Raw genomic sequence first — 25815 nt, forward strand, 5'->3', positions numbered from 1 at the left:
ATCCCCCACTTTCTTCCTTTTATTTTTTCTTTGCTTATTATCGTTATTACCATTATCACTTATTTCCTTCTGTATTGCCTTCCTCCTTCTATATATCGCATCTTCTGCCAAATCACCATTCCTCCATCTTCCACTCCTTCCCTAATGCACTTCTTCATTGGAGTCTCCTCCTCCTCCTCCCTTTTTCTTCTATCTTTCCCTTCTAGTTACACGAAGCAACGCCGCCGGTCCCCTCAATATGAGGCTACGGAGGTCATAGTGTGAGCCATGAGCTCTTCCATTCCCTCTTCCAACGCCTGTGCGAGTTTATTGCCATATTCCCACAGTTCATCAGTGAGAGCAGCAACGTCAACGCGTTCCGCCTGTTGTGGTAATGGAACAACCCACTCATACTCCAGACGTTCTCCCTCATCACCGGCTTTTGTGATAATAAGAGGTGTGCGCTTTGTTTCAACAAGCTGTAGTGTGACTCCAGTAGCCGTGCGTACCGCCCATTTACGAATAACACGTTCGCAGCAATAGACAACATCGCCTAATTCGGGCGAAAGCACAGACTGTACTGAATCACGTGTGCTGCGCAGAATATCAGCTTCCAAATAGGCATCTGACACACGCTTTTTAATAGGGTGTCGAGCACGCACAACATATCGTAGATCTGGCATTTTACTACGTACATAGTGAGAAACGAGGAAACGATCCCATGGTTTATTTAACATGGTACACTTCATTTGTCCATTAAGCTCACAATCAAATAATTCTCCCATGCGCCGAATCGTAACTTTATAACTTGTAGTTGGTTCTTGTACAAGGTTCATACCAAGATTAGCCGCAAGAGCCTCCATTGCTCCCACATTAGACTCACTCGCGATAGCGAACCAGGCATATGGGTGTTGCGCGTAGAGATGACGCTGGAGTGTCCAGAGTGGCATTACATTACGATTTTGTTTAGCCACTTGACGGTAATAAAGTGCCTTTCCTGCACCAATGTTTAGTTCTCCTGGCATATTCATATTCCAAATATTCATAAGACACCATTCAAAAGCACTTCGAAAGTGTAATTTATTTGCTTCATTTGGACTGACATCCAATGGAGTGAGGGCACTCTTCACCTTACTCTGTCCTGGCAGTTTACTTGGATTAATACTCGCAATCCCGACATCACAGGTGGTATCACTGTGCATTAACTGAAACGCGCGTGGAATGAGTGGATCATACCGTTCTCCCATACGCCCCGGACTCAACTCCATAAAATCCAGCGGCCGCCGTTCCTCAAATCCCGGTTCAGCGCCCCAATCGCCGTACTCATCCGCCTCTTCCAATGTTTCCTCCGCGCGGTCGTAGTCGGTGATAACGACGGCGTGCGGGTTGTCCTCCTGCGGGACGGCGGTGTTCGCCTGCTCCGCCGCGAGGATCTCCTCGACCTGCCGCACCAACGCACTCTTGCGGGCCCGCGGGTCGACGCCGACCACCCGGCAGTGCTCCTGCAGGAAGAAGGCGAGCTCCGGCACGGAGAGGGAGAAGAGATTGCCCTCGTTCCACAGCCCCCAGACGGTGTTGTGGGTGATGTGCGAGAAGTCCCCGCCGGGGCTCGCCGTCGCCTGCTGCCGCCGCCCAAATGACAACGGCGATCGCCATGCGGCAGAAAGCGCCGAAGACGAGGAGGAGGAGGACGACGGGGACACCGACGAGACGACCGTGTGGTTGGGATTACCGGTGGCTACAAGGAAGGCACGATGACGCACACGCAGCATGTGGGCTTAATAATAATAATAATAATAATAATATATAAAGAAAAAAATACAAATAAATATATAGAATGGGTACCGTTAATGATGCTTTCTTTCTTTTTGGGGGTTCTGTTTTGTGTTTTTTCTTTTGCTTCTCTGTGTACGTGAATGTGTATCGGATGTTATGTCTGGTCTTGTTTATTTCCTATATATATGTGATGGTCTCCTTCTTCTTCCCTTTCGATTTTTATATTCAATTTTTTTGTTTACTTCTGATCTTTTTTTTTCCTTTTTTTTCGCTCTCTCCACGGTATTTTTTTTTTTCTTTGTTGTTTTTGTTTTTTTTCTGATTTTTTTCCGGCTGGCAAAGAGTATATATTTATATTTATAGATTTATATTAAATTTTATTATGCAATAAGGCAAATAATATCCCTAGCGCCTTTAATTTCTACTACTTTCTTTTTTTTTTTTAGGTGGGGTCGGGGCTGATGATATGTTTCCTTTTCACCCGCGTATATATATACCTGAAATATATATAACTGTGTGTTTGTGTGTGTCTGTGAGTTGCGCACACTAATTGAAAGAAAGAAAGAAAGAAAAAAACAAAGAAGAAAGAAAGAGAAAGAGAAAGAGCATATATGAGTAAACACAAAATGAGAAAAATTCAATGGACCTAAGCCAAAGAAACAGAGAAAGCGCAACATTCGCAGTACACTCCACGCACAACGAAATAATAATAATAATAATAATAATAATAATAATAATAATAATAATAATAATAATAATAATAATAATAATAATAATAGTAAAAGTAAAACAACTCGATGGAGAACGAAAACAAAAAGGAGGGAATAAAGGAAAAAAAATAATGAGGGCACCGAAAAGAGGTAAGAAGAAAGAGCAATAAAAGGTCTAAATTCACATTATAATTTCGCTGCAGAAGGTATATTGATACTGATAGTACAACACGGAAACGTTAGTACAAAATTCTATAAATAAATGAATGTAGACGACCCTAACCCCTACTTCAACAACAACAACACCACCAAAAAAAAAAAATCCTCGCAGTGTGAAATAAACAAAAATACAGACAAACGATCCTTTACCTCTCTTCTCCCTCCTTCTTCTACTCCACTATCCTCTTTAGTTCTTCCTTTTTTTTATTTTTTATTTTTTTTTTTTGATTCTCCTCTTTTACTTTTTTCTTTTTTTCTCTCCCTCTCCTTCTGACTCTAATTCTCTTCAATTCCTCCTCTCTCATCTTCACTCCATTTTCGCAACGGAGGGGCCGAACACCGAAGCAGAGACTAACAAAAGTAATATATATATATATATATATATATATATATATATATATATATATATAATTGTAGTCTCAAAAAAACAAGGTTCTACAGTGAAGGCTTCTGGAGGCTATCTTTCTTTTTTTTCCCCTTTTTTCCGTTCTTAAAACACAATTGCATCTTTCTTTGTTTTCTTTTTTTCCGTCATGGACGCAGTATCCATTCGGCTGTAGCCATGAAATAGAACAGAAAGATACATAATAAATCAAACAAACAACACACTGAACAACAACGACGACGAAAAAAAAAAGAAACAACGGCTTTCTTTCATCAGCTTTTTTTTTTATAAGTAAAAAATCCATTCGTCACGCATAAGACGGGAAAAATATATATATACTCTTTAAATATCACCTAATACATTCTGTTTTTTTTTTTATTTTTTCTTTTCTTTGATTGTTTCTTTCACCTTTATTTGTATGAACTTGCCAGCCACAGTTGTTTCCCCCACTTTAGAGATTTTCATCCTATCGGAAGCAAATACCCTACGAGACAAAATAATACACCTGCAAAGCAAGACCAGAAATGCATTCCTGCACTTACATTAAGATATTGGTGAAAAGAGCCCATTCAAATTATTCTTTTTTCATTTTTTCTTCTTTTATTTTTGTTTCTCTTGCTTTTCCCTTGACATTATTTTTTTTCTTGTTTGTTTGTTTTTTTTTTATTTTGTCGTTTCATCTACACCCTCTTTCTCTTCATCTTCCTATTACTGTTTAACAGAGAGTCATAAAATGCAAAAAAAAAACATAAATACAGCCCAAGAAACAGTTCACCACAGAATGTTTGTTCCTTCTCTCCACATCATTGTGCTTCAATCAGCTGTTTTTTTTTTTTTTCCTTTTATTTATCCCTTTTTCTCTTCTTCTCTCCTGTTCTCTACCCGTGTACAAAAACAAATGTGTATATACATGCACGTACACATATGATAATACATTGTGCTTCACGGACAAGAACCAGTACACAGAGATAGAGAGAGTCACATACAGAGGAATATATATATATATATATATATAACGAAAGAAAAATAAAGAAAAACATCATCAGTAAATAGTAAGCATTAAAAAAAAAAACATCAACAGCAAGAATAGTAACAATAGCAGTAACAAAAACAAAAATAAGAAAAATCCCAAACAGAACGCAATACACAATCGCAGGCTAGCGAGATGAAGCAAAACAATATATAACCATTATATCATATTGAAGAAAAATGATGACGGACTTGAAATAAATAAAAAGAGTTATACGTTTCATGAAATATACAGAGAAGAACAACAGTGGGAAATCAAAAGAAACGAATCAGAAAAAAAAACAGTAATGTGAAATTGCTCAGCCCCACCCTTCCCATTCCTTCCCACTTTTTCAATCTACCGGCTCCATTCACTTTTAAGTGACTTCATTACCCATCACCTTTCTTTCTAATATTTGTTTATATTCTTTTTTTTTTTCCGCTCATCCCGCTTGCCAAACTTGCCCACTTTTCCCATATAATATTAACCTCTTCTGCATTCTCTGAGCCCGTTATGTATATAGATATACATGCGAGAGTGAATGTATCCATATAAGGTATTCTTTCATCCTTATTTATTTTGTTTTTTTCTTTCGCGCGTGCATTCTCAGTAACTTTCTTCTCCCATTCCTCTTTTTCTCTTTCTTTCTATGTGTTTTCCTCTCAGGCGCAAAAAGAAAAAACAGCCAGTAACAAGAACAGAATCAAGTCTCCGTGAATACAACGAAAAACGCAAAAAATAAACAAACACATACTCAAAAAAAAAGAAACATAGAGGGATGAAAACATCCGGATACATAAATACGCATACAAATATAAACATAGACCCAAAGAGACGGAAAAAGGTTGTCAGAATAAGAAAATGTTGGTGTAAGAAAGAGAAATACACCCAGCCCCCACCGTGTGGACCCGTGTCACCCTCTCTTCACCACCCTTTTTGATTTTTTTTTATATAACTATGAACATGTAAATCTCTTTCTTCCCTCTCTTTCTCTCGCTGTATATAAATATCTATATCTATATAGATATAGATGTCCGTAAATGTTTTGGTTTAATTCATTCCATTTGTTTCTATCAGCTTCCTTGTCCCATCATGCATTGATCTTGATTGAGTTTAGGGTGAAAATTTGAATGAAATGAGTTCCATTCATTCTTCTATGTGTGGAATTATGGTGGGCTGATGCTTACTTTTGTATCGACCTTTTTTTTTTCTTTTTCAGCGAAGAAGAAAAAAAAAAAAAACCCTTCCCCCCGTCCCCCTTTCCCTTTTTACCACAAACACACACACAAACCCCTCCTGATTTCCCTGCCTGGAACCCATTTTCTGGTTATTTATTCTCCTTTGGTATCCCTCCATTCCCTCCCAATTACGAAGAGAGATATAGATCAATAAATAAATAAATAAATATATATATATATATATATACCTACACATATATTCATTTCCCCTTATCACATAAATACATATAACCGTACCAAAATGTATATACATACATATGTGTATAGAAAGAGAAGTACACCCCTTTGGTTTTTAATATATATATTTTTTTTTTTCTTGTTACCTGATTATGCTATCACCACCGTTTTTTTTTTTTTTTTCCTCCCCTTGTTCTTCTTTCTTCTCAGATAATCATAACTCGTTTAAAGTTTATCTTAGCGTTTTTTTTTTTTTCTGCGAGTGTTTTTTCTCCTTTTTTTTTCTTGTTTTATTTTTATTTTTTATTTTTTATTTTTGCTTTTTTTTTATTTTCTTTTCTTTTTTCCCCAACCGTTTCCAGACGCACACATTTTCACAACCACACACTCTTTCACTCCGCGTATATTTACGTGTGTGTTTGTCTGAACGTATTTGTATCGTTGTAGGTTTCCCCATTTACCCCTTCTTTTTTTTATTTCGGGTTCTCTTCTTCGGTTTAGTTTTTCATTTTTTTTTTCCCCTTATCCCTCTCCAATACATATATAGATATATATACGCATGTATTCCTGTTGTGTCCTTCATTTTCATCGTATAAAAATATAAAAAACACATACCCCATCTCCCAAACACTAGCATACATATATGGACGAAGAAAAAAATTCCGACCGAGTTTCGAGCAAACCTTTTGCTATTAACAGATAAGGGAATCCACAATGCTCAGCTTGCTACCATCATTACTCCCACACAAACACACATCTTCTTTCTCTACAGATTACTGCTTGCATCGTTACTCCTCAGCACTTTGCCGTCCTATTGACCTACCGGCAAGGTCACCAATTAGCAGTAATAATTAGTAAAACATCTGTGGAATCATTCCAAGGCCCTGCACTGGGTACGGCATCATTCCCATCATCCCTGTAAGTGGACCGCCGAGTCGTTGCATCGCCGCAGCACTACTTTGAAATACCTCAATATAGCGAGTGCCCATCGCCCCTCCATTCTTGTCCAACGCTGCCAAAACATCCCCCTCATCCTCCAATTCCACAAAAGCTTCCCCAGTGGGACGATTCTGCTCATTGTATACCATGTGTACTCCTTGCGGTGGTATCTTTACACCACTGAAAAACTCCGCTATGGACTCTTCTGTCGCGGTGTACGGCACGCCGCGAATGCGAACTACATGCGAGCTTGGTTGCCGTGGTGCCATTAAGGGCGATTGACCTGGGAACATGGGGAAGAGGGGTTGAGCTCCTGCGCCTGCTGGATATGGCGCGGATGGTGCGCCTGTCATACGATCCTGCTGGTTAAACTGCTGCTGATGGTGCATGTGTTGATGCTGCTGCTGGTGCTGCTGCTCCGCACCGAAGAGCTGTGGGAAGTAGCCCATGTAGGTGGCGAAAATGGGATCCAAATATCCCATTGCCCCCATCGCCGCTCCGGCGGGACCGCCGGGCCCCATCGCCCCCATCGTCGCTCCGCCCGCCCGACTGCCGCCGCCCCCCCGCCGGTCCCGCCGGGCCCGCAGACTCGCCGCCCGCATGATCGCATCGCGGTCGTACACCGTCGAGGAGAGCACCTCAATGTAGCGGGAGCCCATCGTCTTGTTGTGCAGCTGCTTCGCCTGCTCCACGCCCTCCTCGCTGGCGAGCTCCACGAAGGCGTCGCCGGTGTTGCGGCCCTCCATGTCGCGGCAGATGTCCACCCGCACCACGCCCGGCACGGACTTGATGAACTCATTCACGTCCTCCTCCGTGGAAGTGAAGGGGAGACCGCGGAGGCGGAGGACGTGAACCTTGCAGCTCTGCTCCTGCTGCTCCAGCGTCTGCTGGCGGTCCTCTTCACTCGATGCCGCAAGTTCCACATAACGGCTGGGGTCAATGTGCTGACGGTGCAGTTTTTGAATGGCTAGGGGAACATCCTCAGCACGTTTGAGGCGAATAAATCCCGTACCGCGGTGGAGACCCTCTGTAAAGTACAAGATGGGTTCCGTTTCCGCAAGTTCAAAGTCCGCAAAGAAATTGCGGATGTGTTCTTCCTTTATAGAATATGGCAGACCGTGCAGGCGCAACACACGCGACGACTCGGTGGGTAGAATTTTATCATCATTCGTCTCATTCTGTGTGGGATTGGCAGGTTCATTTTCTATACCATTATGAGAACCACCTTCTTCTTGACGTTGTTCTTCTTGGTGTCCTCCTTCTGTTTGCTGTGGCTTCTCCTCTTGTTTCTCCTTTATCTTCTGCATTGTGTGCAGTTCTGCTAGTGCTTCCATCTGATATTCTCCTCACAAATACAATATGTTAACACACAATAAGAAGAAAATGGAAATAGAAATTATCAGCTCAAATATATCACAAATATATAGGGCGTACTATATATTTGTTATACACAACCAACTCAAATCCAAACAACAGGAAAAACCCCCAAAAAAGGACGATTGAGTGATAAAATAGACCAAGTAATAGAAAAAAATTTTTCTTTTTATTTCTTCTCTTTTTCTTTTTTTTTGTGATTATTTGTGAAGGTTGTGTGTTTTTTATTTAGTTGCAAATACGCACTCTGTATCAAGAAATTCCCTTCCCAATTCTTTCCCCTATTCAGAAAAACTATATACCCTTCCGAAATCTATTTTCCAAACAGAAAACACAAAGATACACAGTTGAAAGAAGTAAAAAAAAAAAATTTCAAAAAATTTTCTTCTGTGTTTTTTCTTAACTCTGCCTTGTGAATCTTTGAATCAAATCCCTACTATACTCAGTAACAAACCAAAAAGAAAAAAAAGCACGACAAAAAAGAGCCTTGAAAAGATTATATATTTGTATATATAACGGGTATAATAAAAAAAGAAAAGAAAAAAAAAGAGAAAAGAAAAAGCTGAATTCTTCAATACTTAATAGAAGAATAATAATGCAAGAAGAAGTGATCTAATACTTTATACAGCAAAATGAGGAAAAGAATAACTCAGAAAAAAACCATTGCTCCATCAGGTTTCCCCCCATACCAGAGAAAGACTTACTCTTTCTCTTTTCCCAACCTCCAAGAAAAGCACTAACAACACGATAAAGAAAAAAGACAGAAAAATAATAAACAAGAAGAGTAAAAATGACTCTATGCATGTATGAAGAAATATATATATATATATATATATATATATATATTCCACTCCTTTTAAACAGTCCGTATCGCACAAGCAGATACACAAAGGCACCTTTTCACCTTTCGTTTTCAATTTTATTTATTGTTGTTGCCTTATCTGATATTCCTCATTACTCCATCACACTTTATCCTTTTTTCATTAATTTTTTCTATCCTCACCTTTTGATCTTTAATCCATTTTTTTTTCCTTTCCCTCACTCACCGTATCTCGCTGCGTAAAGAGCAGTGCCGTATTCACACCACCAAAGCCAAAACTTGTCGAGATAACAGCTTCACCACTAAATTTATGTGGAGTCTGACCCTTTGGTAAGATGATACGATCCATATCTGTGGCGGATGCTGTTTCCAAATTCACATTGGGCGGTGCAAGTTGATGGTAAAGTGCCTTGATGGCCACAATCGCCTCTACACTACCCGCAGCCCCTAAGAGATGCCCAAGTGCACCTTTTACGCTACTCACACACAATGGCGTACACCGTTCTTTTTTATTGTTATTATTATCACTACTGCTAGCAGTACTACTACTACTACTACTACTATTATTATTATTACAGTGACCCAGTACGGCATCGAGTGCCCGCAGTTCTATATCATCGCCAATAGTCCCTGTGGCATGTGCATTCACATACGCCACTGCCTCTGCCGGCACTCCCCCACTATCACGCAATGCGGTTTGCAAACACAATTGTGCGCCTCTTCCCTGCGGGTGTGGGGCGGCAATATCGTGTGCGTCACTGGCGAGTCCAACACCGCGTAACTCCGCAAAGGCCGTCGCCCCTCGCCGCATGGCGTGTTTTTCTTCTTCCAAGATAAGAACACCGCAGCCCTCGCCCATCACAAATCCACCGCGTGCGGTATCGAATGGACGAGAAGCCGCGTGTGGGCGATTGTTGTATTTTGTGCATAACGCCCGCATGCGACTGAATCCCGCAATCGCCACAGGCGTCACGCACGCCTCTGCCGCACCGCAAATCACAATATCGGCCCGTCCGCTGCGAATCCACATCGCCGCCTCCGCCACACACTCCGCCCCCGTAGCGCAGGCCGCCACACCGCTACCAACAGGACCGGTAATACCATAGCGAATAGCTGTTAAACCAGCAGGTGTGTTTCCAAGGATCTTTGGTACAAAGAAGGGATTCACTCGGTTGTACTGCACACGGGAAGGGTCGGCGTAGAGGTTGTAGGCGGTATCACCAACATCCGCAATGGAAGGCATTCCCACGCCAAGATTTACACCAAAGCGTTCCATCACACACGGTGCGTGAAAACTTTTCCCCTCTGCTTCGATAATACCTGCATGTATGAGGGCTTCTTCCACGGCGTGATGAGTAAACAACGTGGCGCGGGTCTCTCGTGAGGTTGGGGCAAACGTATTATTATTATTATTATTATTATTATTATTATTATTATTATTATTTGACCCTCCTCCTCCAGTATTTATTATGGGCATAACGGCAGCAGCTACTTGACACGGCATGGCAGCCAATATTTGTTCACGACACTTCAACTTTGCATCCTCTGAAAGACGACGATCGGCGTCGATGCAGGAGGGAAAAAAGAATGGCACTTCTGCCAAAGAACGAGTGCCGGAAATTCCTTTGCATAATGCAGTCCACGTGGCCGCAACGGTGTGCCCGAGTGGAGTTACTGAACCGAGTCCCGTCACAACAACTCGACGACGCTGCTCTGCAGGAAATGCACCAAACGGCATTTTCAATATATATACAGAGAGAGATAGAGAGATTGCCTTCTTTTTTTACTTTTTTTGTTGTTGTTACTTATTTTATTATTTTTTGGTACTCTAATCACAGTTCTCCTTTACGACAGAGTGTATCTATATTTTTCTTCTGTAGGTTGAGGAATCTATAACGTGAGAGAACTCACCTGAGAGTAGAAAAAAGTAAAAAAGTAAAAAAACAGTCATTTCCATGAAACAGTGTCACCCTCAACACAAACAACAAGAACATACTATCGGAATAACCTCCATCCTTACCAACCCTTTTCTCTTTCTTTCTTCCCCAGACCCTACTTCGAACTCTAATTCTCTATTTTATTTTTAACCCAAAATAACAATAAATAATATATATATACAACTCTAGCCATAAGATAAAACATTGTTAGGCAATATCAGGCTGCAAGTCTTGCTTAAGAAGAACCAATGTACGAAAAACACCAATACGTGAGGTGTGTCGAGTTAAATAAACGGATGATTCGCGTATTTCATTGGGGATAACAAGATTCCAAAGGGGTAATGTAGCAGATGCAACAATATTAGTATTCGTATTTGTCCATCCACTAACTTTCCCACAGAGTGTAGCGATGAGATGTTGGGCTTTAATCCATTCTAGTGAAACACAGGGTGGTATTACAGAGATCGGTGATGGATGATTTAATACCACATGTATATTTCCGTTATTTATATTCTTTTTTTGATCACAATTCTCCTGTAAAGGTCTAAGACCAAGTATAATAGCTTGCTGCATACACTTAGCAAAAATGATTAAAGAAGTTCCATCACATAGAAAAGGTACGTGATCTTGTAATTCCACCTCCCATTCTGAACAAGTAATATGACAGCGTGTTTGCTGAGAAGAAACTGGAAGAAATAGAGTTTCTGGTCTGCAGTATGGTCTCTGAAAGTAGAGATTCAAAAGAGCCGTACATTTCAGCATCGCATTATCTGCTCCATAAGAATAACGTTGTAATAATGACATTTTCCACATTCAGGACGACACCAACCAATCGTTAGTGGCATCTCTTCTGCACAGTCATTCCATTCATTCCCTCTCATATTTTCATTAGTACCATTATTATTACTATTACTATCAATATTGATTATCGTTCTGTTGAGTTGGTTTTGGCCAGATACAAAAACCTGAAAGTACGACTCCTTCTTCAGAACTCTCTTCCAGTTCATCTTCCATAACTCCACGGGCCCAAACAGTGGAATATCCAAATAGACCCATTGTCACAATATAATCCCAACGTTGTGAGACATCTATATTTCGCCCAATGCAGATATTATCTCCAACACTTTCTAGTAATGACCAGCAATAACGAAGAGTGTTGTTCTTTGTCTCTGTGGGTGTATTCGCCTCATCAATACAAGTAGAAAGAAGCACAAAACAAATATGACAACGATGATAATAAAATGAAGCAGCAACAATGGCTGCTTTATTATTTTCATCACTATTATGATGCCGCATTTCACTATAACATGATGAATAAGGACATATGTGTTTTCCCACACAGTCAAAGGAACTAAGTTTAGTCAAATGTACTTTTCGGAGAAAAATTAATAATACATGGGGAACCTCGCGATCACCTTTCCTTACTTTAACTGCTGCGAATACATTGTGATCTACTTGTGTGTTTAGTACAAGGTAATAATGTTTACGCATCATCAGAGCAGATACAATTGTTTCAGCTCTATTTATCGAGTGGTGCCAGGATTGAGGAATATTAAGTAAACCCACAGCTACAATATCTGGTAACTTAAATAATGTATTCCCATTATTGTTATTATTGTTAAAATTGCCGCTATCATGTTCTCTAACTATATCTTCAGTCTCTTCTAAATTTGAATGTCCCCACAAGACTTGTTCAAGTGTATCAATAAGAGAAACATCACTTTTACTTGTCAAGGACATATCTAATGTGACTGTACGAACTATAATACTTTCATAGGGCTGACGTACGGCTATAACTCAAGAAACATGCATTTTTTTCTTCTTCAGATATTTCCCATGTAATCATAGTTCGCTTCCATAAATGATTACAAATAGATGGTGCCCATATAGTATTATTACGTTTCTGAAGCATCAGTAACTCATAAAATAAAGTCAAATCTTTATAATTTTGAAATATTATCTCTATTGGGTATTGTATACCAAAGAAAAAGAAACGGCATGTTTTCTCTGCTACATTTCCTACATATTCCACACGGTATAACTTACGTATAGAAAGTACTACTACAGCAGTTTCTTTACCACTTGTGTAATGTTGAATTTTTAACTCTTGTCTAATCCAAGAGAGATCTACCAAAGACAAATCATCTAATTTATATTTTTTTTATTATCATTATTACTCGTATTTCCATTTATCTTCGATTTACGCACTGACCATGTACGAAGAAGTGGAGAGGAAACAGATGTACACATAGGCGTACTACGAACCACTGCTTTAAAAGACATTATGTGAAGAAGTGGTGCAAGAGATTCAAATTGAGAAATCTCAAGAGATTAATTTGTTAGTAAAAGAAGCAGTGAACCATCTTGTGTCGTTATAAATTGAGATCCAGGAGGTGTAAGAAAGGGTAAAATATGTGATAATTGCTTCTCCATGATATTACCCTTCTTATAGTACGAGTGAAGACATCCATTACATACGCGTAGTAATGAGATGCCTTCTGTGAAATTAATAATGAGCACAATAATCACATATCCATAATGTATTCTCATTTACTTCAGTTGTTTCACTTTTGATTTTCTCATTTTCCTTTGAGATGAAATTGATACATGGATCTCTTTTTATATCGTGTACTACGTTTATCAAATTGGATCTATTGCTATTGCTATTATCATTAGTACTGTACTCATTCTGGTCAACACTCGTATTTGTTGTGTTATTCACAATATCAGCATGAACTGATTCTCGAACAGCAAAGATAAGTGAATCCCAATTTAATAAACCAAGTTCCCGTAGATGTCTCGTATTACTTATCGTGATATCCTTGTCATTAGAATTATTTTTATTTTTATTGTTTTAGTTAATATGTGTATTATTACAATGAGTGTTTGTAAGACCAGATAGAGTAGAGTGAGGAACATTCTTGTGAAGTTTGGGTTCATACGATGGTCCACTATCCACCGCGTTAAAGATTTCCTCAAGAAGTTACTGATCTACGCAAGCGAGAAGTTCGTAATCTTCACGGTCAATAGAGTCAACATCGAGTGCTATACAAATAGAGTGAAGGGGTTCATCTACTTCTGTGATGCGATACACCAATCGTCGTTGTTTCTGTGGTTTCTTTGCATAGTCTAGCATATCTATCTATATTTTTCTCTTTTTGCTGCTTAACAGCTATTAATAAAAGGAAAGAAGAGGGAGAATAAATAATAATAATAATAATAATAATAATAATAATAATAATAATAATAATAATAAATAAATAAATAAAAATAAAATAAAGATACCCACAAAGAAAATCCATATCTTTATTTTTTTATTTTTGTGTCCTTCTTTCATTAGTTATACAGGTAAAGAGTTCCACCAGCACTGCTTCTTCTTCCACCTCCATCCATCAATCATTCTGATACACAGATCAAATATATATAGATATAGATATAGATATAGGTATATATATATAGATATTAAAAGAAAACAAAAATCCCCTCATCGTCTTCTTGAATACACGGCTTGTGTCGTTGCCTGTTGTGTGTACGATCCCTTCGCCACAGACCGCGAGGGTTTATAATTCCGCAAACCCGGCAGCATGTGACCAGACACTAATAACAATTGATCCCAAACTCCATCCACACTTTGGGCGCCTTTTTCCCGCGAAGAGATCGCACGGGCCCGCAGCTGGCGCGACTCCAACATACTCCGCTGCACCGCCAAAACCCCCTCGCCGCGTTTAATTGCCGCGGTGATCATCTTTGCACTGCTGAGATGCCGGCGGCGGAGAAATTCGTTCTGCAGGCGAAACCGCAAATCCGCCTGTTCCTGCGGTGGGTATTGGTGAATGAGACGGAGAAAGTCGCGGTAGAGGCGGAGGACGTCTTGGGCACGATAGGGGAAGTTTTGAAAGGATGGCACAGAGGTGCCCAACACCTGTTGGGGTTGTTTACTATAGAGCAACACTGTAAGGCGAAGCATGGATAAATCACTACGGGGAAATAGGAAGAAAAAGTACTTCTTTCCTTTACCCTTTATTCGTGTTTTTTTTTCCTTTTTTGCTTTTTCTGTGCTGCTTATTATTTAATAAACACCATTAGTAATTATGGTTCAGAAGGGAAATGACATGTACACAAACAGATATTTGTATGTATATATATATATATATATATATATATATATATATATAGAGAGAGAGAGAGAGAGAAGAGAGAAGGTAAGTGAGGAAATCAATTTACATAGTTAACAACAAGAGCAAATAAGGATATATATATATATATCAGACATTGCTGTTACAACCCCCACTCCAGTCACTCCGTGTATATATATCTCTGTAAAAAAAAAGTGAAATATATAAGGAACAAGAACAGAATGAAAAATGGGGTGAAGAAGTAAAATAAATAAGTGGAAAAAAGGAAAATAAAAAGTGAGAATAACAAGTGAAATGGGGTAGAATATCACTCCACCTCTAAACAAAACAAACGGTGAGCGAAGAGATCGTAACACGAAACAACATGACTGAATTAAACACACACACACACATACGTGCACATACACCAAGAAGAAATGCAATTTGACACTTTATCGTATATTTGTAATATAATGCATTTCTCTAAGTACGTTCTCTATGTATGTTTGTTTTTATCTACAGGAGCTTGTGTTCGTCTAATTATATCTATCTATCTTTTTTTTCTTCTTTTGTTTTTTATCTCGCCTCCAGCATTTTCTTTTCTTGTTGTTCTTTGAATCTTTGTTTACGAAAAGCAGATGATGCTTCTATATTTCTATTAAATAAACTGAATCCAACCATCTCCGTCAGAATCTTCATACACAAAGCTGTCCCCTTGAAGTTTCAAAACCACTCTCTGCAAATGATCCATTGTTGTACTTTCTGTTATGGCCGTACTATTACTATTGCCTCTCAGTCTCTTATGTAATTCTGACAAACGCACTGAGAGATGTTGTTCCCGTTGTATTTCTCGCAGTAATTCCGTCACACGTCTTTCAATAAAGAGATTGGTATTCGCATCTGTCAAAACGTTATTTTCATTACGTCCGGCCTCACCTTCCACTACATTTACCGCCGCCCCATCCCCTTCAACACGCATACGTGTATTATTATTATTATTATTATTATTATTATTATTATTATTATTATTTTCTACACTATTGATGTCACCCTGTAGTGCCTGAACGCCACGTTTATTCCCTGAACGACATTCTGCCGCCGTTGCGTGATTATCCTCATCTCGCTGCACAGCCGCCGTTGAAGCCGCATGCACAGAAGCCCGCAATAACTCCATCGCACTAGTCACATCCTCCTCATCTACCGTAGACGAGAGACGCAGTTTGGCATTTGCAGAGGAGAGACGTACAATGGCTTCTAATGTACGTGCTGTAACGAAGAAACCATCCTTTGATCCCTCTTGTTGTTGTTCCGCTCGGAGTTGTACGTAGTGTTGACTGATTAAATGTTGAGAGGCTTCTGTAAGAAGTGGTTGTCCTTGTTTGGCGAGTTGTACATAGGCGCGTAGAAAGTCCACACCCACAATAGGTTCGCCAGTACATGTAGAGGACATTCGAAAATCCATTCCACCTCCACTATTACTATTACTACCTCCATTATTATTATTATTATTATTATTATTATTATTACTCTTAGCAGATTGAGCCCAGACGGATTCTACACTATCCACAACTGTTTTGGTTACTGTTTGATCTATTCCTACAGGGGCGGATGTCATATGATTACGAAGAATATGTCTACCAATACGACGATTATGCTCAGAGGAGTGTTTATCCAATACAATAAAGATGAGATCAAAACGGGAAAGCAGGGATTCTGGTAATCCCACGTTAAAGGCAAGACGATGATGCACACTGTAAAATCCGTAAATTGGATTCGCTGCTGCTAATACACTACAACGGGCGTTAAGGGAAGCATGAATACCTGCTTTTGCAATTGTTACAGTTTGTTGCTCCATAGCTTCATGCATAGCCACACGATCTTGTGCACTCATCTTATCAAACTCATCAATACACAATATACCACGATCTGCTAATACCATTGCCCCTGCAGAGAGTGAACGTTCACCGGTGTATGAATCTACGGAAACTGCAGCGGTGAGTCCAACACCGGAGGATCCTTTACCAGTCGTATTTAATGCTAACGGCGATACACCAAGCACAAAACGAAGTAATTGTGATTTCGCCGTAGATGGTTCACCCACAAGAAGAACGTTAATATCACCACGAACATGCGATTGATGAGCCTGACGTTCTACACCACCTACCATAAGTAATAATACTGCTTTTTTTTCATACGTCATACCATAAATAGTTGGGGCAATAGCTTTGCTTAGGGTATTTAATACACCAGTAGGACCATCTGTTTGTGTACATTTCTGTGCAAACGCTATTAGTTTTTCTTCTACTGCAGGAACACGACGATACATTGTAAATGCTTGAAGAGGTACCACATGATTAGCTAGTACGATAGATTGAAAACTTTTACTGTCAGATGTGGTATACGCCATATAAACACCTACTAACATAACACGATCTCCTGGTTTTACAACATCTACTAAATCATCATCAAATCGAAGTTCAACGGTACGTGGAAGTTGACCGGTTGGAGCCCGTTCTGGTGCTTCTTGTAAAATTGCACATTGTGAATCCATAAAAGTAGATAATCCTAATTCCGTACGTAATAAATGACCTTCCATATCTGTTTTAGGCATAACATTTACTGTAGGAAGATGTGTACTATCTATCATTGGAGTAAGTTGATCACGAAATTCCTTTCGCGTAAATTTATTAGTATCTGGACAGTAATGCACAGATTCCAATACCCGTGGACGATTAGATGATTGTCGTGTAATAATACCTTCTAATGCTACCATCGTATTAAGATGTCGTGCATATAATTCCCGCGGTGATAACACAACTCCCACAGGACCCTCAAACCCAACATGTACCGCACGAGAACGATAATCCACTTTAAGATACTCCGGCTGTTGTCGCAGCACCACATCATGTAAGGCGAGTTCAAGTAGTGGTACAAACTTTCCGGGTTCTCGTATAATGCCAACACCGAGTGAATGTGGAGTTGCGGCTGTTTCACCATTATTATTATTATTACTATTGGGGTCGTTATTGTCCAAGCCGGCGGAGACGGGAACAAAGTCGAGTAAATCGCCCATATCTAGTAAGAGCCGTGATTTGGCTGTAGCGATCATTTCTTGTATACGTTGATGGTACTTTTCCTCATATCGTTCGGACTCGAAGAAGTCAATAAAGTGCCGCCGTATGAGGGTTTGCTCCTCCGTCAGACTGCGATTGCCGAGCATATTCCTTTCTCTCTCTCCACAGACTTGTAAAGAAACGTATGAAAAAAGAAAAAAAGCAAACAATCGATATATAATGGTATATCAAAGAAAAAAAAAAGAAAAAGAACAACACAATAATAATGAGAGAATAAATAGAAAATTTAAAAAGGAGCAAGTAGTAAAACGGTTCGAGGAAAATATTGCAACTGGTAAACACATATTTCCGTCCTCCTTCTTTATTTAAAGATAGAAATATATTATTTCTCCAAGATGATATTCTCAAAGAAGCAAAATAAGAATAACACCCAACACTAATAACAACCACAATAATAAGAGTAATAACAATAATAATCTTATTATTACACCTCACGCATTGTCTTACATTTCAGCTCTCTCACGTTTTGTACCAGCCGTACGAACACCCACTGAGTCAACATGTTCACTACGAGTATTATCATATTGACGTAACTTTCGCATTAGTGCATCTACCTCTTTTTCCTTCATCTGAAGAAGATCCTCATCAATATCCCACTCATACACTAACGCCGATTCCATTCGTTTAAAAGGTGTTGTCAATACATTTGTTAGTTCATGCAACATTTGTTGTGCCGCCGCTTCCTTTTCTTCTTCCTCTTCTCTTGTGGCTGCTGCTTTAGCCGCTGATTCTGCTTCTTTTTGCCTTAATATCATATCCGCCACTCGAGCCTCTTCTTCCACTTCTTCCTGTTGTTTTTGCCGTGATGAACCCACACCATCGTGTCTTTCCTGTCGTTGAGAAATTTGTAAAAGTTCCTCATCGTAATCGCGTCGTTTTTGTGGATCCGCTAATGTCTCCGCGGCGAGTTTAATACGTTCAAAGGCCAGACGAGCAGCGGGTGTGGGATCTTTATCGGGGTGAAATAACAGGGCGAATCGACGATAGGCACGTTGAACGGCAACTAAATCAATGTTCCTTGATGTGGGATCAAGAGAAAATATCTCGTAATACGTTAAACGCAGAACTGTGTGTTTTTGCACATGTGTGGTGTCAGCCTTCATTCCTCTTAAGTTATAATTCTTCAAGCAGAATCTTTGCTTTTATTTTTATTTTTATTACTACTCTTTTCTTTTTTTTTTTTTGTTTTATACTTTATTTTCCTTGTTTCTTATTTTTACTTTTTCTGTACCTTTTAGAAGAAAATACATATGCATATATATATATATATATATGTTTAAGTGTTTAAACGATAATAATAAAAGGAAAAGAAAACATTTACGTGAGCAATAAATATTCCGGAAATAACAATAACCAACCTCTCGATGAGTTTCTTTTTTTCATTATTATTCGTTCTTTTTTTTTATTTCGACGATTTCTTTATTCTCAACAAGGAATTAACACCGAAGATAACAAACAAAAAAAGAGCGTGAGAAAGAAAGAAGGGTAAGGAAAGAGTATTATATTATACCCCCCCCAAAAAAGAAAAAAAAGAAGTACTCAAGAACATCGTTCTTCTTTTAATTTTCTTTTTTTTTCGTATATGTTTTTTTTCTTTTCTGTTTCATTCCTTCTATTCTTTTTTTTCTTCTCACGTTTCTTCTTCATTTTCAATTTCAATCCTTCATGGTATTTCTAAATCATCATTCCTCCAAACTATCCCCCTAAGGAACTCAGGGAGGAATACACAGAATACACGAAAAAGAGAAACACATGGAACAAACAACCTCTATTGGTACAACACACAAAATAATGTTTATCATCGAGAATATATATAGAAGTAGAAATAGAAAATATCGTTCAATATTTCCATTTCCATTTATTCTTCTTTTCTTTTCTTACAGAAGCGAAAAGTTATCATCATCGTCCAAACATGTTTCTAAAAGACATCGCTCCAACACATCAATACTAACATCTGCTTTACTCGCCGGCAATAACTGCACCGGTGGTAATAGCGAAGGTGATCGAAGTGGCGCCAGCACGCGACTTTCACCTCCAACCATTGCCAAATTATCTCCCAGCGTTTTTACATATAAAGGCCGATTGTTATTGTTATTATTATTATTATTATTATTATTATTATTATTCATATTATTAGCAGTACCATTACTATGCAGTTTACGCTGAGAGGCTGTTGTTGCTGCTGTGGATGTTAAAACACTACCGGGGAGTCCGCCTTGACCAAAGAATTGATATCGCATCGATCCCGTTTCTACTGCGGTGTCCCACGGTGTTGTTTCCTCCGCCACCACACGATGTGTGGGCGAAATAAAAAGCGATGAACTCGTCTCTCTTTCCATTCCCGCAGTTCTTGCAGTTGCACCAAATGATACATGTTGATTTGTTTGCAACTGTTGATGCGTTAGTTGATGTATTTGTTGTTGTTGCATATTCTTTTTACGGAGTTTCTTATTATACGGCGCCCCAGCAGATCCAGCAACAAAGGGTGATTTCACAGCCGAACGTACTTTCCCTACATATGAAGCACACGATGAGGATGAAGAAGTTTTCGTATTTGTAGTAGATTGTATTAAAACAGGCGGTTGAAAGAAATCATCTTCTGCACAAGTTAAACATAATTGTTGTTGTTTTTGTTGTTGTTGTTGAAGTCTTTTTCTTCTTCGCCGGCGAATAGTGCTGGAACTCTTTTTACTGCTACTCCGTCTACTGCTGCCGGCATCCGATGTACATCGTTCAATCACAATAGTGGTGGAGGCGAATCCACCGCCGGCGCCGTACTCGTCGATATTCCACTCAACACGGCGGGAGATTTCACGGCCCACCCGTCCATTATCGTTCATCACGTATATGAAGTGTGGAAAACAGTAATATTAATAATAATAATAATAATAATAATAATAATAATAATAATAATAATAATAATAATAATAATAATAATAATAGTAGTAATAATAATATAATGGGTATGGGGGATACCTTACTACACACTGTAGAAGGCGAAAGAAAAGGAGTAAACGAGAAATAAATAAATAATAGTAATAATAATAATAGGGCTAATCCCCATTAAATTATTCGTGGGTGGTCGTTGTTTTTTTCCCCCGTTTTCTTTTTCCTTTTTCTTTCGTTTTGTTTTTTTGTTTTTGCTGTTTTCTGTGTGTGTGTGTGTGTGTTTTTCTCTTTTCTTTTTCGTTTTTGTGGCTAAAAGTAAATGCAACAGCCTCGCTTTAGGATTATTGCTTTTTGTTTTGTTTCGAATAAGAAAAGTGCGTGAGAGAGAGCAAAAAAAATAGAGAGAATAAAAGTGCATATTATATATATATATATATATATATATATATATATATGTGTGTTTGTGTATATGTACAGGCCAAAACCAAGAAACCACAAAATAAAAAGAATAATAATAGTAGAAATATTAATAAATTCAACAGACTGATAGTGGTAGTAATAGTACGGAATAATAATAATAATAATAATAATAATAATAATAATAAAAAGAAGTAAAAAAAAAAACAGCAACTAAGGTGGAGTAATAGAAGAAACAGTACAGCAGCGCAATAGAAAAGATTATGAATACAGTCAGAACATCAAGAATGCAGATTCCGAGTTTCCCAAAGAGTCCTATATACACTTTGGTTTTAATTGACCCTCTTCTCTATTATTTCTGTTCATATACCTCTTCTTTTTTTTTCCCCTTTTCTTCTGTTTTTCTGCAGATATTGAGGAGGTGACTGTAATTTAAATGTTATACGTATACGTTGTACACGTGCATACTTCTACGGAAGCACACATATTCCATAGCCCATTCTTACGCAGTCAGAGAGAAATAGATAGATAGATAGATAACTAGATCCCAAATGAGCATGCAAAATAATATATATATATATGTATATATATTATTTATGAGGAGAAAAATAAACAAAATAGTTGTAAAACAAAAAAAAAACACTGCAAATACTATTATACAACAGAAATACATACCTACAAACTCCACACACAAACACAGAGAAAAAGAGGGAGGAAAAAAAAAGAAAAAAACCTTCAAAGTAGCATTATTTTTTTTATTTTTATTTTGCCGATACTTTCTCACTATTATGAACTTCTTCATCTGTCATTGTTTTCTCAGCAGTTTGCCCCACATTATTACTAGCCAAATCACCTGTCACAGTCTCTCCATTATCCTTCTGTCCTTTATGCTCTGAAACACCCGCAAGGGCAGGAATAGGCGGACTAGGACTAGGAGTAATAGTACTAGTAATAGTTTTAGTAATATTACTATGACTATTAGTATTATTAGTACTATTATTAGTTGTTGGTTGTAGTGATGGATCGTCCGCCGTCTCTCGTATTCCCGCCTCACTCTCACGAATGAGAAACTCCACCCACAACTCTGAAATACTCGGCGTCCCACCACCACTTCGGCTTTTATTATTATTATTATTATTATTATTATTATTATTATTATTATTACTTTCACTACTTCCTCCTGTTGAATCTCGTGGTCTTCCTGGGCTTCCCAGTACGGTATTCACAAATCCACCAATGAGACCTCGGCGCTTTCCCTGTTGTCCCGGCCGTGGATTGCTGGGCCCTGGCAATAAACCCGCCTTTTCTTGCATTTCCTCATCCCAGTTGAGTAATCCACTGAGAACTTTCAGCATTTCATCCGCTTCCGGGCGTTGGGCTACAAAGGCGTGAATGTAATTTACAGTGAGGTGACTAATCACACGTTTATCGATCATCATATCCCCATTCAGTTGTCGGGCAGTTTCATCTAATGCTCGACGAAGATCAGCGAGTTTGCGATGCATAGATGTAATCTCCAAATTCTTTGCCGCTAATTCACGTCTGTGATTTGCCACAAGTTTGTCCATCTCTTCTTTATGACTACGTTGTTGTTCCTCTGCTGCTTCAAGCTTTGCGCTTAGTTTCTCAATTTCAATTTGCATATCCACTGTACGTTCTTCTAGATCACGACTTTTATTCTGTGTGAAAGTATCCAGTACTTGCTGTAAATTATCTAGACTCATTCGAGTTTGAGATAATTCTTCATCACGTTCATGTAATGCCCTCTTTAATGTATCAATATCTGCATTTAGTTCAGCGATTTGATCATGTGCATTTCCTGCAATTAAGGAATTCTTGCTATTCCCACTATTACTATTATTATTATTATTATTATTACTGCTACCAACACCCACAACACGCATTTGAGCTTCCATTAATTTCTTTTCTTCTTTAAGTGCTTGAAGTTCACTCGTAACAACTGAAAGCGCCTGTTGCGCATCACGGTATTGTTGTTTCTCAGCCTGTAATTGCTGTTTCAATTTCGCCAAGGACTGATCTCGCAGTGAGAGATCTTCTCGCAGTGCCCCTATTGTTTTCCACGCCTCATTCACCTGTTGTGTGAGTGTGGCATTTACCCCACGGGCCTGTTCATATGTGCGCTCCCATTCCTTCTGTACATGTCCCGCACGTCTATTCACTTCCACAAGTCTATTAAACTCACTTGCGAGAAGAATCACTTTATCTGAAAAGGACGCCCCAACATCTTCACGTTGTAAAGAAGATGAGGATAAAGTTGTTGGCAATTCCACATCACCCCGCACAAGACATTCTGTTATGGTATGTTCCAATTGTTGTAATAATTCCTGCAAACGTGCATTATCCGCCTCTAATTCCCGTTTACGTGTAGTAAGAGCGGCAATTATGGATGTTTCTTGTCCTTTATTAACACTTGCAGCTTTTGTAGCGGCGAGATTGGATTGCAATTCCGCCACACTTGTTTCCGCTGCGGCTAATTTACTAGATAATAATGCCGTCTGCGAGTCTGACTCCGACAATCGACTTTGTACATGTTGTAATTCCTTTTCTAATGCCGTACACTGTGTTTCTGCCTTTATTGCCCGTTCTTGAGTTTCATGTAATTCACATTTTATAACGTGTACGGCGGCCTGTCGTTGTTGTTGTGCCTCTTCACTAAATACATTCATCGCATTTGTGTGTTCGGCATTGAGTTTGGATTCCACACGATGGGCGGTTTCTGCCGCCTCACGTTTTGCCGCTTCCAGTTGTGTTTTTAATGAAATGATTTCTGACTGTAGTATAGATGTCATTCCTTTTAGTTTTTCCTCTTCTTCTTCTCTTTGTTTTTCTTTTTCTTCTTGTGGTTGTGTCAATTCTACAGGTTTTTTCTCATCTTCTTCTCTTCTCTGCTTCTCATCCTGTTGTTTATGCTCGAGTTGTTTAATAAGTTCCGTCAACCGTATTGCCTGCTGCTCACTACGCTGAAGTAACTCATCCTTTTCCTCTGAAGTTCGACGGTGGGTGTGTTGTTCCGTTTCCAATGATAGCAATAACTGATCTCTTTCACGTTGAACGGAAAGTTTCGCTTCTTCAAGTCTCTCAATATGTTTATGGAGTTCCTCCACCGTAACAGACTGCATAGAAGTTATATTCTTTTCCATCAATGCATCTGGGCGAGCAATAGGTACTGTATTAGCCTTAGTATTAGTAGTAATAGTATTCGTATTAGTAATACCAGGAATAGTAGTTGTTAATGAAGATGCTGTGGACATCTTTGAACTTCCCGTTACACGTTCAAATTCAGTTACTAATGCATCATATGCATCTTGTAAAGATTCCACTTGTTGCATTGCTTTCATATATTCCTCTTCACGCAATGAAAGTGCTAATTGTGTTTGGCGGTGTGCTAACGTTGTGGCAGCAGACTCATTCGTTAATACCTCTACACGTTCCTGTAGTGTTTCTAACTTATTTCGCAGTTGTACAAATTCCGAATCACGGTGTTGAAGTTCTTTCATTACTTCTTCTTTTCTTTTCTTTTCATTTTCCACTTGTTCATGCAGAGATGTGAGTTGTTGTTCGTAGTACGATACAGTTTTCTCTTGTGCCGCTGTTACTTCCTTTTCATATGTTCGCATTTGAGATTCCAGCTCTTGTTTCTGCGCTGAAAGTACATGCAGCTGTTCACGTAGTTCTGCAATGAGTCCCTCATGATTACATACACTCAAAATACCATTTTCATCAGTTCTTGTTGTTGATGTTCTTAATGCCGTATTAACTTCTTCTTCTTCTTCTTCTTTCTGTTCTCTCTCTTTTTTTTCTTTTTTCTTTTCAGATGACGTGTCTAATGGTTTTACTTGAGATTCTCGTACAAAAGGAGGTGTCTCGCCTGTATTGAGATGCGAAAAAGTATTCGTAGTAGTAATAGTACTAGTGGTATTTGTTGTTGGAGGATTACGTGAGGGTGGCATTAGTACAACTTCAGAGGGAATAGAACGACGTACTGGTGGTGTTTTTATCGTTGCTTCATCCATTTCTACACCAGAGAGTTTATTCTTGTTATTCATATTCCTATTATAATCGGTTTGGCTCTTGGTATCGCTCGTCTTACTATTATTACTATTACTACTCTTACTGCCACTATTATTACTATTACTATTACTCGTTTGATATGTACTTGTGGGGTCTTTTGGTAAAGGAGTGTGAATGCCATATCTCTCATCTTGCGCCTGGTGCAATACTGGCAATAGTTCTCTACGTGGATCTTCATGTACTACTCCCTTAACGCCTATATTTCCTATATCTTCTTTATCTCGTTGTTGTTGTTGTTGTGATTCTTCTTCTTCTTCACTTCCTTCTGGTTGTTCATACTGCGGGGTGGCGATCTCAACAGCGATATCTTTGAGTTTTTTCGTCACACCACTCCAATGGCTCCACATCTCTTATGGCAACCGCTCTCTCTCTCCTATATATATATATATATAAAGAAAGAAAAGAGAGAAAAAAGAGAAAAAGAGAGAGAAAGAGAAAAATTCCATTATGGTTATGTTTGAAGCATCACAGATAATTTTCAAATATTATCATGGTATATTATTATTATTATCATTATTATTATTATTATTACAATAAGAACAACTACTACTACATCGTATCGTGTAAAAATTTAAGAATTCAGACAATTTATCTTTTTATTATTC

At 38.7% G+C, this 25815-nt stretch overlaps 11 protein-coding genes across 11 annotated transcripts; all 11 read right to left on the reverse strand.

The window, feature by feature from the left end:
- Positions 1-233: 233 nt before the first annotated feature.
- Positions 234-1751, reverse strand: LSM04_005959 (uncharacterized protein; the record flags this gene model as incomplete). The annotated part of the gene is made up of 1 exon (XM_067333678.1): positions 234-1751. One exon carries the CDS (start codon positions 1749-1751, stop codon positions 234-236), a length of 1518 nt encoding a protein of 505 aa, XP_067189495.1.
- Positions 1752-6344: 4593 nt separating this feature from the next.
- On the reverse strand, positions 6345-7766 carry LSM04_009483 (RNA recognition motif domain; the record flags this gene model as incomplete). The annotated part of the gene is made up of 1 exon (XM_067333679.1): positions 6345-7766. The coding sequence occupies one exon, from the start codon at positions 7764-7766 to the stop codon at positions 6345-6347; it is 1422 nt and encodes a 473-aa protein (XP_067189549.1).
- A 1053-nt stretch (positions 7767-8819) lies between these two features.
- Positions 8820-10364, reverse strand: LSM04_005595 (Beta-ketoacyl synthase; the record flags this gene model as incomplete). The annotated part of the gene is made up of 1 exon (XM_067333680.1): positions 8820-10364. One exon carries the CDS (start codon positions 10362-10364, stop codon positions 8820-8822), a length of 1545 nt encoding a protein of 514 aa, XP_067189485.1.
- A 406-nt stretch (positions 10365-10770) lies between these two features.
- LSM04_001643 (uncharacterized protein) lies at positions 10771-11376 on the reverse strand (the record flags this gene model as incomplete). The annotated part of the gene is made up of 1 exon (XM_067333681.1): positions 10771-11376. The coding sequence occupies one exon, from the start codon at positions 11374-11376 to the stop codon at positions 10771-10773; it is 606 nt and encodes a 201-aa protein (XP_067189397.1).
- A 102-nt stretch (positions 11377-11478) lies between these two features.
- Positions 11479-12475, reverse strand: LSM04_007408 (uncharacterized protein; the record flags this gene model as incomplete). The annotated part of the gene is made up of 2 exons (XM_067333682.1): positions 11479-12323; positions 12370-12475. 2 exons carry the CDS (start codon positions 12473-12475, stop codon positions 11479-11481), a joined length of 951 nt encoding a protein of 316 aa, XP_067189516.1.
- A 594-nt stretch (positions 12476-13069) lies between these two features.
- LSM04_000971 (uncharacterized protein) lies at positions 13070-13699 on the reverse strand (the record flags this gene model as incomplete). The annotated part of the gene is made up of 2 exons (XM_067333684.1): positions 13070-13361; positions 13551-13699. 2 exons carry the CDS (start codon positions 13697-13699, stop codon positions 13070-13072), a joined length of 441 nt encoding a protein of 146 aa, XP_067189389.1.
- A 348-nt stretch (positions 13700-14047) lies between these two features.
- Positions 14048-14530, reverse strand: LSM04_005656 (Complex 1 LYR protein; the record flags this gene model as incomplete). Its single annotated transcript, XM_067333685.1, has 1 exon — positions 14048-14530. One exon carries the CDS (start codon positions 14528-14530, stop codon positions 14048-14050), a length of 483 nt encoding a protein of 160 aa, XP_067189488.1.
- Positions 14531-15336: 806 nt separating this feature from the next.
- On the reverse strand, positions 15337-17898 carry LSM04_002765 (MCM domain; the record flags this gene model as incomplete). The annotated part of the gene is made up of 1 exon (XM_067333686.1): positions 15337-17898. One exon carries the CDS (start codon positions 17896-17898, stop codon positions 15337-15339), a length of 2562 nt encoding a protein of 853 aa, XP_067189423.1.
- Positions 17899-18255: 357 nt separating this feature from the next.
- Positions 18256-18915, reverse strand: LSM04_008102 (DnaJ domain; the record flags this gene model as incomplete). The annotated part of the gene is made up of 1 exon (XM_067333687.1): positions 18256-18915. The coding sequence occupies one exon, from the start codon at positions 18913-18915 to the stop codon at positions 18256-18258; it is 660 nt and encodes a 219-aa protein (XP_067189525.1).
- A 774-nt stretch (positions 18916-19689) lies between these two features.
- LSM04_007029 (uncharacterized protein) lies at positions 19690-20652 on the reverse strand (the record flags this gene model as incomplete). Its single annotated transcript, XM_067333688.1, has 1 exon — positions 19690-20652. One exon carries the CDS (start codon positions 20650-20652, stop codon positions 19690-19692), a length of 963 nt encoding a protein of 320 aa, XP_067189509.1.
- Positions 20653-21879: 1227 nt separating this feature from the next.
- Positions 21880-25557, reverse strand: LSM04_001632 (uncharacterized protein; the record flags this gene model as incomplete). The annotated part of the gene is made up of 1 exon (XM_067333689.1): positions 21880-25557. One exon carries the CDS (start codon positions 25555-25557, stop codon positions 21880-21882), a length of 3678 nt encoding a protein of 1225 aa, XP_067189396.1.
- Between the last annotated feature and the right edge of the window lie 258 nt (positions 25558-25815).

Source organism: Trypanosoma melophagium (genome assembly GCF_022059095.1).
Source record: "Trypanosoma melophagium isolate St. Kilda chromosome Unknown ctg30segment0, whole genome shotgun sequence".
NCBI lineage: Eukaryota > Euglenozoa > Kinetoplastea > Trypanosomatida > Trypanosomatidae > Trypanosoma > Trypanosoma melophagium.